Source organism: Egretta garzetta, unplaced genomic scaffold (assembly GCF_000687185.1).
Source record: "Egretta garzetta isolate BGI_Z169 unplaced genomic scaffold, ASM68718v1 scaffold607, whole genome shotgun sequence".
Lineage (NCBI taxonomy): Eukaryota > Metazoa > Chordata > Aves > Pelecaniformes > Ardeidae > Egretta > Egretta garzetta.
In genome coordinates this window covers 440,573-460,418 of record NW_009260178.1, presented here as the reverse complement: position 1 = coordinate 460,418, position 19,846 = coordinate 440,573, and the positions used below count along the sequence as shown (strand labels likewise).

At 37.1% G+C, this 19,846-nt stretch overlaps 1 protein-coding gene across 4 annotated transcripts in view; it reads left to right on the top strand.

Annotated features, from left to right (window-relative positions):
* The first annotated feature begins 1,290 nt into the window (after nucleotides 1-1,290).
* The window catches only part of SMC6 (structural maintenance of chromosomes 6), a 33,543-nt gene continuing 14,987 nt past the window's right edge, over nucleotides 1,291-19,846 (top strand). For 3 of the 4 annotated variants that reach the window (XM_035897189.1, XM_035897190.1, XM_035897191.1), the window contains exons 1-17: nucleotides 1,291-1,442; nucleotides 4,645-4,790; nucleotides 6,020-6,137; nucleotides 6,946-7,051; nucleotides 8,215-8,351; nucleotides 8,885-8,946; nucleotides 9,867-9,947; nucleotides 11,397-11,498; nucleotides 11,691-11,810; nucleotides 11,915-12,013; nucleotides 12,913-13,059; nucleotides 13,449-13,537; nucleotides 14,011-14,190; nucleotides 15,183-15,361; nucleotides 16,463-16,664; nucleotides 16,799-16,913; nucleotides 19,080-19,240. In XM_035897189.1, coding sequence (XP_035753082.1) covers nucleotides 4,650-4,790; nucleotides 6,020-6,137; nucleotides 6,946-7,051; nucleotides 8,215-8,351; nucleotides 8,885-8,946; nucleotides 9,867-9,947; nucleotides 11,397-11,498; nucleotides 11,691-11,810; nucleotides 11,915-12,013; nucleotides 12,913-13,059; nucleotides 13,449-13,537; nucleotides 14,011-14,190; nucleotides 15,183-15,361; nucleotides 16,463-16,664; nucleotides 16,799-16,913; nucleotides 19,080-19,240 — 2,039 coding nt within the window. In that variant the 5' untranslated portion in view covers nucleotides 1,291-1,442; nucleotides 4,645-4,649. The remainder of the gene's footprint in view (nucleotides 1,443-4,644; nucleotides 4,791-6,019; nucleotides 6,138-6,945; nucleotides 7,052-8,214; nucleotides 8,352-8,884; nucleotides 8,947-9,866; nucleotides 9,948-11,396; nucleotides 11,499-11,690; nucleotides 11,811-11,914; nucleotides 12,014-12,912; nucleotides 13,060-13,448; nucleotides 13,538-14,010; nucleotides 14,191-15,182; nucleotides 15,362-16,462; nucleotides 16,665-16,798; nucleotides 16,914-19,079; nucleotides 19,241-19,846) is intronic. The other variant, XM_009641792.2, reaches the window with a different exon arrangement.

Here is a 19,846-nt window from a genome sequence, read left to right as displayed (position 1 = left end):
GGCTGGCAACTAAGCACCACGCAGCCGCTCGCTCACTCTCCCCCTCCCTCAGTGGGATGGGGGAGAGAATATCGGGAAGAAAATAAAAGGTTAGAGCTGAGGGCTGAGATAAAGACAGTTTAATAAGAGAAAATAATAATAATAATAGTAATAATGAGAATGATAACAGAATATACAGAATATACAAAACGAATGATGCACAATGCAATTGCTCACCACCCGCCGACCGATGCCCAGCCCGTCCCGAGCTGCGAGCAGTCCCCGAGCTGTGATCACTCCCCGAGCAGCGAGCAGTCTCCCCACAACCGACCGACTGACTAACTCCCCCCCGAGCATGACGTTATATGGTATGGAATAGCCCTTTGGTCAGTTTGGGTTAGCTGTGCTAGCTGTGCTGTACTCCCAGCTTGTTATGCACCTGGCTGAGCAGGAGAAGCTCAAAAAGTCCTTGAGTAGTCTGAGCACTACTTGGCAACAGCTGAAAACATCAGGGTGTTATCAACATTCTTCTGGTACTAAATTCAAAACACAGCACTATGCCAGCTACTAGGAAGAAAATTAGCTCTATCCCAGCCGAAACCAGGACAATAGGTCAGATCGGCTGTTTTTCATTTGCCTTGATAGTTATTCCCAAACTGTTGTTAAAGTCTTGGTAAGTGGTGCGAAGACTGAAAGCAGCTATTTTTTCAATTAAAAACTTAACAAAGAAAATTAGGGGGGTCTTGGTACAAGAGTTTTGGGAGCAATTAATGTAAAAAAAAAAAGGAACTTTTTCTGTCAAGAATGTCAAGATGATCTAAAGATAAAATTCAAATGTATGTGGTGTTTTCTGTGGGTTTCTTATTTTTCTTAACTTTGATTATTTCTTCTGTTAGCTTTTAAAGCTTTGTGTCTTGTGAACTCATATTAGTGGATTCCTTGTTGCTGCAGCCAGTTTCTCTTTCCTTCTGTCTTTTTTGTACTCAGTGTAGGTATTACATGCCATGGTACTTGTCATAACTTCTGAGGCTACTTCAGTAAAGTTTGCTTGCAGTTCCAGTTAAGTTTTGTTTGCAGTACTAGCTCTTCAAGAGTTCCGGGGTGCAGACTATTCTGTCCTTTGCCTTCGTCACACTTAGATTACACAAATGAGTTTTCTCCTAGGTTATTTTGTTCTGTTTTCCACTCTCATACTCTCTTTTTCTTAAATGCCCAAATGTTATAGCGATGGAACTCATAGCCCCGATCTTTATTTTGGACATGAATAATTGCAACATTTAAATCTTTTGTTTTTTCTGCTTTCCAGAGAGAGATTTCAATGAAACAGCAGATTGAATGAATGCTTGTCATCATATCTGGGTGATGGATAAATTCCAACAGCAGACAAGAGACACTTTCCTGGTCTGAGTAATTTAAGCATAAAGACATGTTTATGTAAGAAACCAAAAGTAGCACAGCAAAAGGTATGCAACTGAATTGTGAAATGTATTTGCTCCTTGATTTCTATGTGTATGGTATTAAACTACATAACATAAAATGGAAATGACATATTCCCTGTAAATACTAACGGACATAGTAATAGTAATAATCCAGTATTTGATCTGAAATCCCTGCCATGCAAAATTATTGCAAGAGTGTCAGATGGGAAATTCATTGCATTTCTGCTTTTCCTTGAATTTTGTTCATTGCACTTAATGGAAAGAGATGTAGATTTTTTTTCTTTATCATTTAGATGCTGGGTCAAAGGAAATTTATGAGGGAGTTATTAGGTGCTGTATTTTATAAAACAGTCAACAGGTATCTAGAATAGAAATTAAATACTCTTTGTAATGATGTAATAAATTTTAATGCCTGTGATGTTTCGTATAGTAAATGCTATTGTCTGTGATGCTTGGCAGTATGAGCTATCTGACCTTCCGTCAGCTGAAATCAGGCTATAGTTTGATCAGAATATCAAGCTGACACAAGTAAAAGAAGCTGCTGAAAGAAGCACTGTCTTTCTCCACAATGACCCAAACATGCACACCTGCATGGTGAGATGGTTGGGGAACTTACTTAAAAAGAAAAAAGGTTTTTTCCTCCATTAGTTTTCAGTAGAATCAGTGCCTTGAGATGGTTTATTATTCTGCTGTGCAAAGAGGTGCTTGAACTCTGGGGGATGAGACAGAAACAGAAGAGGCAGAGGGAGGAAAGGCTGCTCCTGTCCATTGCAGAGTTCCTTCTTATGACTAAAGCTGTAATTTAAGTTTCGATTTCATTGAGTTCTCTGTAGATTCTTCAAGGTATTAATCTTAAAACGTTTAAAGAGAGAACGTGGATCAAGATCCACAGAGAAGCTCTGGGAGGCCCCCCCTCCCCCCATGGGGCCCTGAGACTGTGCATTACACAACTGGAACAGCTGTGCTGGTCCACCCAGCTTTCTCATGGACCCTGTCGTGTCCCCTGCAGGACACAGGAGCTGATGTTAGGAACTTTTAGGCTGGCCTGGCTGCCTTCTCCCCTCGATTGTCCCGTCTGTCCTGTGGGACAAGGAATCAGTCACTCGTTATCATTAACTGTGTATCTGTGACCAGAAGTGTTCTGGTATCCAAGCCCTTGGTGTGTTTAGTCTCCACAGAGTCAATTTGGTCTCAAACCACGACACATGGTGTCAACTTTGGACATGCAATGTCTGTAATGCTGGTCATTCTTTCCTTTTCTACATATTTCTTCCTCCCCCCCCCAAAAAAAAAAATTATTTATTCTTATAAATAAACTCAGACTACTCTTAGGCTATGTGTCATGCAATGATCTTTCTATAGCACTGGATATTAATACATTTAATGCCTCTGAATTTTGCTCAAACTGGTGAGATACATCTAAGTTGCTTGCCATCTTCCCTAGAAGGGAGCTCTAGTAAACAAAATTATCTGAGTAGGAGAACATCTTTCATTTCAGAAACTTTTTGAAAATTATACAGCTGATGTCCAAAACAGGGTAAAACTGACACTTGCCAGTAGGTGATTGAACTACTGGCAAATAAAAATATTGTGAATTGCCTTTGTACAAACTGGACCTTGGTTCTGCTTTGGGCAATAGTATGTGAACTTCCATGTTTTGTGTAGTCTGGGTGTCCAGGTATGAAGAATGTAGTATATACTATTGGGGGAATAAAAAACATGCCGTTAAGGGTACAGTTACAGAAAATGTGAGATTTTGACTAATCTTGATGCCTGTTGTTTCAGCTTTTTTGTGACTTTAGTAGACCTCGTTACTTTTGCAACATTCATTTCCAACCAGTAATTAGTGCAGGAAGTCTGTGTGTTATTTATGCATTTGTAGAGGAAATATGTATATATGGTTTCTATATTAGAGAATTGTCATTCTTCATTAGTAAAATACCAGCATTTTGTTTACTGTGATCATGTTATACTGCCTCACAAAAGCAGGGTGGCTACGTGCAAGAAACAGCACAGGAACAGTGCTATGAATCTGAATTTTTCTTTATTCTACTTGTTTGTGTTCTGCGTATTAATTTTCTAGGCAGTTGTCAACGACATATAATTAATACATTTTCTTTTTGGCTGCATAGCTCACTTTAATCAAACCAGCACTGAGGCTGCTATTGATGCTATGATAGTTATGTACTTTTTACAACTTAATGTTCTGATGGACGAAAAGCTGGACATGAGCCAGCAATGTGTGCTGGCAGCACAGAAAGCCAACCATACCCTGGGCCACATCAAAAGAAGCATGGCCAGCAGGTTGAGGGAGGTGATTCTGCGCCTCTACTCTGCTCTGGTGAGACCTCACCTAGAGTACTGCGTCCAGCTCTGGAGCCCTCAGCACAAGAAGGACATGGAAGTGTTGGAGCGGGTCCAGAGGAGGGCTACAAAAATGATCCGAGGGCTGGAGCACCTCTCCTATGAGGACCAGCTGAGAGAGTTGGGCTTGTTCAGCCTGGAGAAGAGAAGGCTGCAGGGAGACCTGATTACGGCCTTTTAGTACCTAAAGGGGGCCTATAGGAAAGATGGGAAAAATCTTTTTAGTGGGGTCAGCTGTGATAGGACAAGGGGTAATGGTTTTAAACTGAAGCAGGGTAGGTTTAGACTGGATATAAGGAAGAAATTCTTTACAATGAGGGTGGTGAAACCCTGGCAGGGGTTGCCCAGAGAGGGAGTGGAGACCCCATCCCTGGAAGCATTCAAGGCCAGGTTGGACGGGGCTCTGAGCAACCTGATCTGGTTAGCGGTGTCCCTGCTCCCTGCACAGGGGGTTGGACTGGATGACCTCTAAGGGTCCCTTCCAACGCAAAACATTCTATGATCCTATGATTCAACTCCATTACTAACGAAAAACAATTCTAGCAAATATCCCAAAGCCTAATGTACCAAGGAAAACAGAATCAGGGTTGATTTTGTTGTTAATCAACAAAAAAATTCAGCTCGATTAGAATAATGAAGTTGTGTTTCTTTTGTTCCAATACAACTTCTTCGTAAGAAGCTTAGGCTTAAATTCACTGAGTTTTCAGTTCCGGAAAAAGTATTTGTTTGTTGCAATGCTTTCTATGATCTTAATATTTCTTTTACAAAAGTAAGTAAATTGGTAAGTCTGTGCTATCATCTGTAGGTATGTTTTCATCTAGAAGACTGAAACCTACAGCCTTTCATTACTTTTGTTTTTCAGTACTCATGGGTAAGAGAAAGGAAGAAAGTATTTCAAAGCCTGGATCCCACAAAAGACAGAGACAAGAATGCACAGATGAGCATAGTGATGAGTCTAATGAAGAAGATTCACAGTCATCACCTGATAGTAATTTCTCTTTACTGTCGGTAAGTTGTTTAAAAAGTTGGGGGGGAGGCAGGCGAGATGTAAGGAAAAGTTGATATAAAAAAGTTCTGTGCTTTTGGTTGGCATTGAAATAAATGTCTTGTGTGTGGGGTCCCATGGAACCAATATAAAAGAAACTAGAGGTGATGTCTGTGATGAGGATTTCTGCATGGGTTCATTCTTACCTTATGTCTTTTGGGTCATGTAGTTATGACAGTTGATGATAAAATAACAGTATTCTGGTTTTATAGAATGAATACTACTGAAGTTGTCAAATAACCAAATAAAGGAAATGGATTTTGTTTGATAAAATATGGTATATTTGGTTTATGGTTGTAGTGAAAGCAGAGAAAACATTTAGAAAACGAATTATTTACTAAAGGAATAACCATATACTTGTTTGTTTTGCACAGCTGCTTTCAAACAACTAAATAAATATAGTATTTTAAATGCATATTTTGATGGAAATGAAACTTGAAAACAGGAATACCATCTTTTCTGCTTTTCTGTAACAGTTGAATTCTAATTTGATGGAGGATTTTTTAAAAATCATTTCTGAGATTGCAAATACTGTCTTGTGTATTATAAGACACCGTGGTTGATTTTTGGTTTGCAGAAGCATTATTCCTCACTTCTTTTCTTGAACAGCAGCTGATCTATGTCATTGGCTTGTTTATTTTTTTCCGAGGACTTTGCTTTCTTAGAAAACATTGCTTTTCTGAAGCACTGGCGATGAAACTAAAGTTTCCTTTCAAAACAATACTTCACCAGTTGAGCAGTGGGCTGTCCCATTTCTAGTTTCACTTCCTCCTTCCTGATCTAGCTTAATTTCCCTCCTTCTGAGCTGTGCTGAGAATTCTCACAAATAATATTACTCAAGTAACAAAAAGGCTTTCTATGATGCTCTTAATTATTGCTCTGACAGCTGTATAGAATTGATGATCTTAATGTTTTATATTGTATTAATTATAAGTTAGTTACGGGGAGAACTGCAAGTTGCTACGTGTGAGTAATCAGCTTTGGTAACTGTTTTCCTCTTATTTCATTACGTAACTGCTCCGTAGCAAGCAGCTTTTCATCGTGTCATGAAACCCTTCTGATTTCCTTTTAGTTTGTACCCATTGATGTTTTACATCATACTGTCATTTGAATTCTTATTATATTTAAAATAGATGAACTGTATCTCCTTAAAATGCATACATAACACCAGTTTTAATTGTTAATCCTTTAGACTGTAGGGGAAGTTGGGATAATTGAAAGTATCCAGCTGAAGAATTTCATGTGCCATTCAATGCTGGGGCCTTTTCAGTTCGGATCGAATCTCAATTTTGTTGTTGGAAACAATGGAAGTAAGTATTAATTGCATAACTTCTTTGTCAAAGAACACTTTTGTTAGTAGTTTAGAAGATGTAATTTTTATTTGAAAAAGAATTGCTAACCATCTTTTAGGAATGGAGATCGTAGAATCATAGAATGATGGATTCACTTTTGGACTTAGGAACCACACAGGTCTATCCCAGTAGTTCAAGGCTGGTGAAAAAATTAGGTCTTGAATTTGGAGATTTGCAAAAGATAATGTGAATATAAATCTTTTCATAGCTAAATCGTACATAAATTTGTGTTCAAACTAAATATAATTGTGTGTTTGTTATTAAATGCACAGTCATTGTCCAAGTATATGTCATATAGAAACTATTATAGGAGAAAGTAATTACAGTTATTTATGCAAGTTCACTTCTTTTGGAGAGAGAATTTCAAAAATTAATCACAAATTTTGAAAGAGAGCTTAAAACCTTTCCGATAGTTATATAAAAGGTAACGTGTGGTTTGATTTCTTTTGTTGTATACGTTTTTTCTCTATGCTTGCAAGGAAGGAGAGATTCTTTGCTCCTGAGATAGGACCTGATCTTGTTGAATGCAAATTACTAAATAGAAGTAACAGAAGTTTAGCTCAGCATGTTTGGTTTTGGTTTTTTTTAGGAAGAACCTTGGAAGTGGCAAACGTTTTTCTAGAGTTATTGCTATTTTATAAGCTTGGTCAATAAAGACAGGATTTGGACTTTTAAGTGCATGAATACATACGCAAACAAAAATCTGTAATACGGGTGAACTGGATAAAGAGTTACAAGAATCATATGTTCAATACTTGTATTACAGGTGGAAAAAGTTCTATATTAACTGCTCTGATTGTTGGACTTGGAGGAAAAGCCACTGCAACTAACAGAGGTTCCTCATTAAAAATGTTTGTACGAGATGGAGAGACGTAAGTAAAACTGTTTCTAGTTTTCAGGTTGAATGTGTTCTTTAGCGATTGCTGTTCAGGTTAGCTGATCAGTTTTCTGTTCGCTTTTGTTTTCTCTGTTCTCTTACTGGGTCTACAAGTTTTGAATAAAAAGCATAACACTAAAGAGACCATATTTAAACAAAAAAAGCCCTAAACTACAAACAAAAACCACATTAGAAACTTTACCAGTAATATACCAGTAGTATACCATTATCTCTGAACTAGCTAATATAGTGATATGTCCTGAGTGTTGCCCAGTCCTTGTGTATTACTTCCTTGATGTACTTTAATATCCTACAGAAGAATTGAGTTCATTAGAAAAAAAATTGTAGGAAACTAGTTATCATTGTTTTGCAGACAGTGAGGTTAATTCTTTTTCTGCCTTTCTGTATGAATATACAATATAAAGACCTTGACATACAGGTGGATTATTAATCCTGCAGGAAGTGGATTCATGTCTGCAGCAAGAGTGGGGATAACATGTTTAGGGGAATCAATAAAAAATAGGAGAAGAGGTTTAAAAGTTTACATTTACATAAAGCTGTAACTTGGACCCCCAGGCTTTTCCTTTCAGAGGTGCTTGGAGTAAAATTGTTGGTGGTACCTGCGTTATGTATAAGATGTTAATGTTTCAGCATTCACTTGAGAAGCAGAAAAACTGAATTCGGAACTGAAACCACATCTCATCTTTTCTAGAAGAACGCCTTAAGCGTTTTGCTATAGATTACTTTGGTTAGGGATGGCTGTAGGAAGCTAAGCAACTCTTTTCTACAGAAGCCCGTTTGGGGACAGGAGAACAACCTAAAGGTGTGGACACTCAGGTGGGAAGGGAAGGTGGGGCAGATCTGCTCTCACAACTATTTGCTTTTGGCTCATGATTTATCTGAAGCACAGAAAGTGCAAACAGGTCACTGTATGGCAGCCTTTCTGGCCATGTGTCTCTGATACTGTTTTGGCTCAAACAAGAAAAATACATCTTGTTCCAATTGGTACTATGACTGACTTCCAGTTGTGACCTGTACAAGACATGACTTTTGTGGAGAATTAGAATGTTCTGATTTTTTTTCTGTTTTATTTTTTTCAGGTTTTGGACTAATTTTAGTTGTCTTTTTTTTTTTTTGTGTGTGTTTTTTTTTTTTTAGCTCTGCAGATATTTCCATAACACTGCGAAACCAAGGTAGAGATGCATTTAAACCAGAAGTGTATGGTAGCTCCATTATTGTGAATCAGCACATTAATCTGGATGGAAGCAGAAGTTACAAACTGAAAAGCAAATCTGGTTGGTGGTAGTTTGCTTTGTTCTAAGTCTTAGAAGCTCTTTAAATGGTTTCATTGCTTTAAATGCCTTCATGTTAGCAAAGGATGAGGTTTCTAATTTCATTCATCATTCAAGGATGATGTCCATTTTTTGTGTTTACCTTATAATGAGAATATTTTAGCATGTCAAAACCAGTTGTGTCAGGTTCTGTGTGATGTGAGGTCATACAGTATTTGTCTTAGTGAAAATCTGCTTGTTATGAATGTAGTTTTTAGTATTTTTGTTGATTTTCCTAAATTCTTTCACAGAGGGTTTATGACACAATGAGGGACTTCAGTTAGAAGTCATTCTGTGCAAATGCAAATATATCAGAAAGATTAAAAAAACCTAATAAAACAGTGTTTCTCATTTAAGACTAAATCTGTGATACAAAAACGCTAATCTCATTTTTTTTACATTTACCAAGAACTACTAGATCAAACAAAAGGCTAGGGCATTGTATGTGTCGCTACTTTGGATCTGTTAGTATTTTTCCTGTCCTCTTTTACCATTAGGGACCTTAATTTCTTCAAAGAAAGAGGAACTCATAGGAATACTGGATCACTTTAATATACAGGTAATTGTTATAGTATTTAAATTCTGTGGAATTTAAGACATCAGCATGTGATGTTATAATTCTTCAATTAAAAAGGAATGTTCCATTTTGATAAATGAGGGAGGTTCACCTCTTCCATGTTCTTTCAAGATCAAATGCAATGGCAAAAGAAAATTAAAATTTATACCTTCTACAGTGCAGAATAAGATTCCGTCCCAGACAGGTAAGTATTTGCTATCATCTCTGAGGCATGAGTCATATATGCTGTTAATGGAAGTCTGGAGCTTTTTTTTTCTTTTTTTTTTTTTCCTGCTCATTATTTCAGTTTTTGCTGTTGCACAAATTTGAGTGTGTGTTTGCTGCTTAAGTGATTGAGGAAAGATCAGGTAGTGCATATGAAGTTTAAAATATTCAACATATTCAGCCTTTCAAATAATATAAACTCCTATTACTATGTATTGATTTTATTTTGTGGAAACTTCTGTAAGAATATATGGAGCAATTCATTGCACTTAATCCAATACTTTGATCAATGAAATAATGAGAAATTAAAAAGCATTGGACAAAATTCCTAATGCTGATCTTGTTAAATACATGGGGGAAAAAAAGGCACTGTCTTTCCAGAAGTCAGTTATCCTTCGGAAATAGTTCCTTAGTTGTTCTTGTTGTGCTTCTAGTTTGTATTTGATGGAGTTGGATTTTTTTTTTTTAGACTTCTTGGGTTTTTGTTGTTGAGTTTTTGTTTGTTTTGGTTTGGTTTGGTTTTTTTTAAAAAAGGGTGAGAGGAGTAGAAATCTTTATTTCTGGATCTGCTTCTGTCTGATTATTACTGAATTGCTGGGCCTGGGACAGGGAGATGGTTTGCTCACTTTCATGGATATGCAGTTACATGAGGACTTAAAACTAACTTAAAATAAAAAGAAATTAATTTATTTTTTCAGGTAGATAATCCTGTCTCGGTTTTAACCCAGGAAATGAGTAAGCACTTTTTACAGTCTAAAAATGAAGGTGACAAGTACAAGGTAAGAAAAATCATTTAACGTTTTGATTAAACATTATAATACTGATTTCAAATTCTTAAAGTTGGCATTTGGAGAAAAAAAAAAAAAGAATTCTCAATTTTAAAGACTTGTTGTAGGTTAACTCAGATAAGCAGCTGTGTACCACATAGCTGCTCGCTTGCTTCCCTTCCCTGCTTCCCCCCCAACTTGGGATGGGGGAAAAGGAAAGGAAGAGTAAAAGCAAGAAAATTTGTGGGTTGAGATAAAAGTTGTTTAAAAAGTGAAGGAAGAGCTTGAAGAGAGAAAGAAAGCAAAACAAGAGATGCAAAGGGAATTGCTCACCACCTCCCATGGGTAGACCAATGCCCAGCCAGTTCCTGAGCAAAAGATGCCAGCACCCCTAACCCTCTCTTCTCCCTTTTTATTACTGAGCAGGAATATGCTGGTTTTGGCTGGGACAGTTTTTCTTCATAGGTAGCTGGTATGGGGCTATGTTTTAGATTTGTGCTGGAAACAGTGTTGATAACCCAGGGGTGTTTTCATCATTGCTGAGCAGGGCTTACACAGAGTCAAGGCCTTTTCTGCTTCTCACCCCACCAGTGAGGAGGCTGGGGGTGCACAAGAAGTTGGGAGGGAATGCAGCCAGGACAGCTGACCCCAGCTGACCAAAGGGGTATTTCAGACCCTATGATGCCATGCTCAGCAATAGAAGTTGGGGGAAGGTGGAGGAAGGGGGAGACATTCGGAGTGATGGCATTTGTCTTCCCAAATAACCATTATGTGTGATGGAGCCCTGCTTTCCTGGAGATGGCTGAACACCTGCCTGCCCATGGGAAGTGAGGAATGAATTCCTTGGCTTGCTTTGCTTGCGTGTGTGGCTTTTGCTTTACCTATTAAAGTGTGTCTATCTCAACCCACGAGTTTTCTCACTTGTACTCTCTGATTCTTTTCCCCATCCCACTGCAGAGGGGGAGTGAGTGAGCAGCGGTGTGGGACTTGGTATTACCTCCCAACTTCTTGCACACCCTGCTAGTCTGTTCACCGGGAAGGCAGAGTGAGAAATGGAGGAGGCCTCGATGCTGTACACTGTTCAGTGACAGCTAAAACATTAGTATGCTCTCAGCATTGTTTTGGTCACATGTCTAAAACGCAGCACCATAATAGTTGCTATGAAGAAACTTAACTCCATCCCAGCCAGACCCAGTACACTATGTGATTGTAACAGTCATTCACTTGCAAAAACAATTTTTTTGAAGTTTCTTTTCTCTAAAGACACTGATAAGTTTAAAAAAAGTTTTAGGACACTGCTGAGTTAGTTCATCATTCAAGAATACACCGCCAGGTATTTTACTTTGGGTGTTGATGAGCATGAATAGAGATTGGGTTGAGTGGTCTTTCTATGGTAATTATTTAAAGTTCACTTAAGTAAGCTGCTGAATCTAACATCTGCATCTTTTTATTCCATTTTAGTTCTTCATGAAGGCAACTCAGCTGGAACAAATGAAAGAAGATTATTCATCTATTATGAAAACTAAGCAAAATACATGTATTCAGATAGAACAAGGAGTAGAGGTATGTAAAAGTTAAAGTAATTATTAGTACAGATCTGAGCACTAACGTAACCATAGGAGTTAAACTACATAGTTTTGATTTTATTAGCTCTCAGTGATGTTACATTTTAAAAAAAAAAATCTTTCCAAGATTTCATATTATATCAGAGCTTTTTGCACTCACGATTGAATCTTTGTTTTTTTTTTTTCTAAGCGTCTTCAAGAACTTAAGCGGTTTTATTGTGAAAGAAAGGAACGTTACAAAAGCATTGGGTTTGTGAATGACATGCGAAATCATCTTGAAGATTTGAAACATAAAATGGCGTGGGCAGTGGTAAATGTCTTGTTCAAATAAGTTTCTTCATAGGAAATGTATTTTAAATTATTTCCCATCTGCTGCAGGCATTCTGATACATGCTAATATATGCTTCTATTTAGGTGGGTGAGATGGAAAAAGAAATACAACCAATCAAAGAAGGCATCAGAGCTGAAGAAGGAAATACAGAGAAGTATGTTCAGAAGCTAGAAGAATGCCAGGTACATACATGGTTTGAACCCTATGTCACTCTAGTTTTGGCTCCTTGACTCAAGAATAAAAATGTTTAAACTATGATTGTCCTTTAGCTTTGTAAGCTATTGAAACTGTCCATCTTAGATTTTCACAAGCAGATAAGAACATTCCCTTTTATCCATCTTTTTAACAGTAACATTCACATTCAACATTTCATTGGATAATAATATTAGGACATTTTGTTTTCTGTTGTTTAGTAGGGGTATGTGTGTGTGGTTTTCATGCTGATACTTTTGTTTCAGGTAAGGTTTATATTATTTTGACCGGGAATTTGATATGACTAGCATTGCATATACTGGTGAACAGTAATTTAAAATGTTTTATCGTTGAGAGTATTTACTTGGTGCCTATTTCTGTAACATTCAGGCATCTTCCAGATATCTGTCATGTAGGTTTCGTTGGGTATCATTGCCTGTAGAAAAGATCAATGTCTGATTTCAGGAGACATCTGGAAATTTAAAGACTTTTTGGATGGTACTTAAGACTTCTGTGGGTAGTAAGAAAGAATAATTTTGCCAAACATTCAGATTCACATACAGAATATATCTTTTGTAGAGAAACACTAGGCATCATTATTTTGAACTTTTCAGTCTATTAAAACTCTTTCTCCAAACTTTTCTGAATTGGCACTCATTTTTCATTGTTTTCTTTTTAATGCTAAAAAAAAAGTATGTATTTGTATTACATTTGAGGCATTTTTACTTCATGTCTGAACATGTCTGTGTTGCTGTTAACTCCAAAAATAAAGCAAATGAGACATGTTGCATGGATTCTTTTGAGAAATATTTCTTCTATAGAATTAAGAGGATTTGAAGACAATTTTGCTTCGTTACAGCTTGTGTATCATTCTCTTTTTGCACCAAAGGTAAAAGTCAACGAAGCAGAAGAAAAGTACAAAGCAATACAAGACAAGTTAGTAACAATAAGTGAAGAAGCACAAGCCCTGCATCCTCAGTGTATTTCTTTGAAGGCTGATGTGCAGGCAAGAAGAAAAGCACTCAATGAAGCTGAGGTAGGCAAAAAGAGCTTTCAAAGTTCATACCGATTTAAAGCTTTAATCTTGTCCATGCTCTACCCATATGTGCTCCTCCGTCCGTGTCTGGGCTCCCTGAATCCATAGTACAGTTCAAAATACGTGCAATTTCCTGCCTGACATGCAACTAGTTTCTCTTTGGGGACCATAGGGTTTATCTTTACACAGGTGTTAAACAGTGTTAAGCTTAGGTCAAAATAAATATGATTCAAGGTAACTGTGTTATTCCTTCTTTTTCACATTCTTGAAGTTCAAGTTACGTTTGTCTGTTTTGATGCAGTTCAGTGCTTATTTACTCAATTTTAGTTCTTTTTGAAATTATTTCTTGCTTCTATTCATTACACTACTGTGTCCTATTTCCTTCATAGGCACTTTGTAATCGTCTCAAAACTGAGTTAAAACGTCTGGGAAAAGACGACGAACAGCTACGTAAACGAATTGAAGAACTGAAAAGCAGGTAAATACAGATACAGTGATTATGGTGTATGTTTATTAAGGTATGGGTGTGCAGGGAGTGAGCTCTTCTGATTAATGAGAAAATCCGCAGTAACAGAAAATATTTATTTAAATTTAAGCAGAGTTCCATTAAATATTTAAATATTTTTGATCCTGCTTCTTTGCATACCAAGATTTTGGCTAGAAGGTGATGAGGTAGTTTGGCAGAAAAAAAGCCTTTCTTTTTGGTTGGTGGTGATACACTTTTTCTAGCTTCCTTGGTTTTTCAAAACAAATAGACCAAATGTAATCAGAACGTAACTGGGGAGAGTTATGTGTGATTACAAACCACAAAAAAAAGTTGGTATTTATGCTTTGTAAATGCACAGAATCTTAAATATAACTTTCTGATGCATAAATCTTTCATATGATACAGGTAATAAAACAAAGTTGGTATCACTTATAAATCGTCTGTGTGGTTTTAAAATACTGAAGTATGATCTTTTCTAGTGCTAATCAGGTTTCAGAGCCTGAAAAACTGGAAAGACAAAGGAAAATCACACACTTGAGGGAACAGTTAAAGGCATTCCATGATGAAGAAATAATGATTGGTCAACAGGTGGATCAGTTTCAGCAGGCTATATATAAGTGTAAGGAAGAACATGCTAGACTTAGGTAAGTTATGCTTTTGAATATAACTGTTTTCCTTTGTTTCAAGTTGTAAGTGGTCCTTTCTTGTGTACCTGCATTCCCTGAGGTATTAGACTTCAGTTTCTAGGGGGTTTTTGCCTTAGTTTATCTTAGGACTTGCTAAACTTTTGTCTTTGGCACGATGTGACTTAATGTAGAAACATTTGTAAAATTAAGAAAACTGTTTTATCATTAAAAGTGAAAGGTATTACTAATTTGAAAACCTGGTATAAATCCATACTGTCAGTTTAATGCCCTTCTTTGTTCCTACCATCTGTCCCTTATTTTCTTACCATCCTATGGGCAGACTATGATTTAAATTTTTTCATGTTGTTTAACATACTAGTACATCTTGATGTGACGTCACAAGATATGTAACATGATAAAAGGAAATAAATACACTTGAGGTAATTATTGTATCTATAGTTAAAGGCAAATTTCTAGAGACTATGCAGCAAGTGGTTCAAATACCAATTTAGCCCATATCCAAACTAGAAAAACAAAACACTCTGGTTTTGATTTGGAAAGCTGAACTTGAACAATGATTACTGGAGGTGATTATGGCAATGCTGTCATTTGTTGCCTTAAGAGATCTGAGAATTGTTGCTTATTGAACTCGATGTATTAATTTAAATGTCCTTTATCAATTATTATAACCAACAGTTACTTTGTGTTCTGTTGAAGACCTTTGTAGAAAACAGTGAAATTGAAGTATGTAATTAGAAATGAAATAAATTTGTTGTAAATTGTTAGAAATGAAAAAGTCTTGCAAAACTGTTGAAAAGTAGTAATTTTCTTTCTTGCTTTTTTGTTCTTGAAACTATACTGTTGCATGCGTGTAGCTACGCTGTAGTACATTGAAGTATTGAGGTCTTGATACACTGTCCTATTAATTAGAATGTGAAAAATGAGACTTCATTTTAATCAAATTAAGACTTCATAAGCTGTTGCTACTGAAAAAAATTCTGTTCTTTTAGGAGAGAAGACTGTGATGTGAAACAAGCACTGGATGCCAAGCAGAAACAGTTGAGAGAGCTGAAAGATAGTAAAACAAACACCTTGAAAAGATTTGGACCACATGTACCAGCATTTCTGGAAGCAGTAGAAAGAGCCTATAGGCAAGGGCACTTCAAATGCAAACCTGTCGGACCTTTAGGTAAGAATGACTGCTAAAAATGTCAGTCTTTAGAATATTTCCTTGTGGGATTTATTGCATGGCTGCTAATAAAAACAGTGATCTTTTAGAAGAACTATTTGTTCTTTGAGGAGCTTCAGATACATATTTCACCTGTACTTCCTGGACTAAAGGTTTTATCCTGGTAGTTTATCTTTTGCTTCTGTCCTTTTTATCACATGAACTAGCTAACACGTAGTGGTTTTCCTAATTTTCCATCTGTTCTTGTTAAGGTATTTTATGTAAGTTTACAACGGTAAGCTTTCAGTGCACCCCTCTGACTCCCCCACACCCTTCTAAGCATCAGACTACTGTGCTTTGGCTGCTGGTTCCTTGGTGGGTAGCACTGTCCAGCTCTTGGACAGATTTTGTTTAAAATGTCCAGTGGCTGACTTGTGGGCTTGTCAAACTTCGGATGTTTTGCACGGAGCAACTCAGACAGAATCAATTGAGTTTTTCCTGGAAAGTTTGGTTTCATTCGGTTTCTGACCAGCTGTGACAGTGAATGCTATTTTCAGTTTGTGAATGGGAGTAATGGCTTCAGCATATTCTGGATGTAACTGTAAAGGTGAAGTACTTAAGTACTTGACATTTACTGCAGGGTAAGAATGTGCAAACACACGTACTACTGAAGACAGGCTATATAATGGAAAACTCCATGTTTGTTTAACTTGCAGCATAGTTGTTCCTCTGCCTTTACCCTTAAAACATTAAATTGTTGATAAGCGATCTTTGCGTTGTTACAATCCTACTGACCTGTCGTAAAATTGGTACCTTAACGGAAGTTAGTAGCGGCCTGTCAGAGATCTAGGAAGAAAATGTAGGCCTCTGAGTATGCATAGGTGTCTCTATACGAAGAGAAATTATCTATCTGTGTTCTCAGAGTAGCTTCTCTGTTGTGGAGTTTTTTATCTTTTCATTAACTTCTTGATTATTTTTTATTATTCTTGTAAGAAATGTTTATTTTAGACTCAAAAAAACGCATAACACAACAAAACAAAAACCTTGAGTGGTAACAATGCACTACTGGATGTTTTGTTATGGAACACAGCTCCTAAAGCCTTGTCTCTCGTGTTTATCTAGGTGCTTTCATTCATCCAAAAGATGCTGAACTGACCTTGGCTGTTGAGTCTTGTTTAAAGAGCCTGGTTCAGGCATTTTGCTGTGATAATCACAGTGATGAAAGAGCTCTTCAGCTACTGATGTCAAAATATTACCCACATGGATTTAGACCTCAAATAATTGTAAATAAATTTCAGAATAAAGTCTATGATGTTAGACACAGGTGAGTTATGTTTTGGATTTTATTGCTTAGCCTTGAAGGTTCAAATTATTATTTGTTAAAAAGAACTATTTGTATTTTTTGTTTTAAAGACTCTTGTGTGAGCTTTGAGTGATGTTTTTTCTTCTTTTCTTCAGAGGAGTTTATCATCCAGAATTCCCATCAGTTCTCACAGCATTGGAAATAGACGATCCAGTGGTTGCCAATTGTTTGATTGATGTGAGGGGGATAGAAACAGTCCTGCTGATTAAAGTAAGGCTCTACGCTCCCTATTGGCTTTTGAAGAAATCATTTTCTCTTTGTATGGCACATATATGATACGTTGACTGATAGTATCCATAATGGACAAAAGAGGTAGAGAAAGATAGTTTTATTTTTCTTTTTGCCCCTCTGAGGAGAGGTGAGGACCCTGATGGCTCAGTAGACCCTGACTGTGTCAGTTATAGTGCAGTGCACACACACACACGTTCAGTATCCCACTTCAAATACTATTTTCTGTCATGGGTGACACAGAGTAAACTGACAACCCATAGTGGGTTTAGGTACTAGGCTTTATTTAAGAATCAGCCAGGTTAGAGCTGTTACTCTGTTTTCCACACACTTGTTCCCCTGCCCCCCATAACACTACCTTTATGGGTCTCAATTTCTGTCTGCAGCGGGGAGATCGCTGCTGGTTTGGGAAGGTCAGGCAGAAAATCTTACTGGTTCCTGCTGTGCAGCTGCTCACAGATACCTATTTGGGCTGCTACTGGGATTTCTCTCTACAGATCTCTCCCCATGTGTTTCCAGGTTCTTACCTGTTTGTTTCTGGGATGTTCATCGCCACCTTTCTGGGCCTCTTAGCTGGTCTAGCTTCCCAGTCTAAATAGGCCACGTGTGTGTGATCAGCCTCCTAACGGCTGTCTCTGTCTCATGTCTCTCTATTAATTGGTGGGTTCAGGATGTGTCTGTTTTGTGTAGTCCAGGTGTTACCAAAATTTGCAACCAGTCCCTGCCAATTGTATGTAGCAACTGGTAGCTGGGTACCAATTGTAGCTGTGGCAGGCTTCTGCTTTAGAGTTCAAAAGTTCCCTTTCGGATGGTCAACTACCCACTCTTGCATGAAATTATCAGCCTCCTGTTAGCATTCACAGCCTAATTTATTTTTCACCTGCCACAACAACTGGAGCCCCTTTGGACTTCACAGTGCTAAAGCATTTGAGATGAGAGAGTGCAAAGAAAAATGGTTGTGGATACAGTCTGGTAAAATTAAAAAAAAAATCAATAATCAGTTATGAAGTAGGATTTGAATGAGGTGACTAGCAAATGGTGTTGAATTAAGACTGCATACTATTTTGATAGGAATCTATTTTTTGATCACTGTAAAAACATGTTAAAGGTCTGTTTTCTGCCATATGACCATAATTGATTTTTGATTTTTCCGTTACTACTGAAAATACCAGCTCCTGCAGATAAGATTACAGGTAAAATGTTCAAAGATAAAAATAAGATGTATATGTTTTTATTTAAAGAAAGCAGGTTATTCTATAAACGCAGAACTAACGATGCTTACTTTTTATGGATTTTGTTTTTCTCCAAAACCACTTGTCCCAGTTCGTCCTGTGATATTCCTACTGGAAAAGAGACAGTTTACGCTCTGTCTAGCGCAGATCTGACTCACTGTTTAGCAAGTGTGGCTGTTCCTGAATGGGATACATAACAGCTGAACTTTCTAGGCTTTTCTCATGGCAGGGATGCTAGTTTTTTTTTTCCCTCTCTGCCTTGCCTAACTGCTGATCTCCATAACGTTATGGTCATTGAGCCCTACCTGAAAAATTTCAACTGAATCTGAGAGAAGTTGAGCTGGTATTGTCTGGAAGAAATGATATTTCTGAATGGATAACGTGACCGCCCTTGTACTTGTGGCCTTGTGGCCACTTAGTCTGGCACTGACGTTGTTTTGGGGTTGTTTTTTTTTTCTACCAGCATGTTTCCCTAAACTTTAATTGAATGTTGTTAGACATACTTCACAGCTTTCTTTGGAAGATTTTTTTTCCTGTATGCGTATTCCACTTTTGATAGTTAAATATATCTATGCATAATGACCTTTTGGTTAGTGATACTTTTTCCCCATAGCAAATTATAAGAGACTGATGAGACTACAGAACTTAGAATGCAGATAAATTTGTAATAGAATAAAAGAAATGGGCAGCTAAACTAAGTGGGTGGGTTTTGAGAACATCAATGTCTTACTCAACTAAGAAAAGCAGATTCTTGACATTATAGATTTTTTTCATATTCTTTCATTACTGTATTTCTTATTTTTTCATTAGGAATTGAAGTTATTTCTGGGTGAGAACTTCTAGGCAAATTTTAAATTGATATCTTTAATTATGGTTCCTTTTTCTTTTGGTGTGATAAGGCCATTATATTTTTCAGAGTAGCCGTAAAGCTCGTGAAGTAATGCAGCTTAATCGGCCCCCAAAAAATTGTAGAGAAGCTTTCACTGCTGAAGGTGATCAAGTGTTTGAAAGACGGTATTACTCTTCTGATTACCTCAGACCCAAGTTCCTAAGCCAAGATGTTGAAGCAGAAATAAGGTTAGCATCTTGTAATGTTGTATTTGTAAAAACTGTACATGTTGACATGAATACTGGAATTGTGTATTTGTCTACTTACATGTACACTACTCTCCTGTCACTCCATTTTCTTTCTCAAATTTACACTTCCTTTGTGAGAAACTTGGAAAACCTCTTTATTTCAATGTCTTTCTGTGATAGGTACAAACCCGAGTTTTACATAGATATTTTTCAGCTTGTGGTATGTAAATCTTGCCTAGCAAGTAGAGATCTGCTGGGCTGTATACTCCAGGAAGTCTACCTTCCTTTTTATTTTACACTTGCTGAAAAAGAGTATAGAGTGAAAGCTGTTTCTTTAAAAATCTAATACCTGAACAGTGAGTATCATAGTTTACTGTAAAGGAAGACTGAGTTACCAAACCAAAGTTACGTTGGCACACGTAGTCCTACTGGTTTAAAACTTTGCAACTGTGTTTTCTCGGGCTTTTGACTTCACTGATGGTAAGTATCTCTGATAAACTTGACTCCCATCCCCATCTTATTTTTTAGGGTTTTTTCTCATTATTTTTAAAACGGTAGTTTAAAAAGCCAAACATATTTCAAAGTTTACAAACTTAAACTGTCACC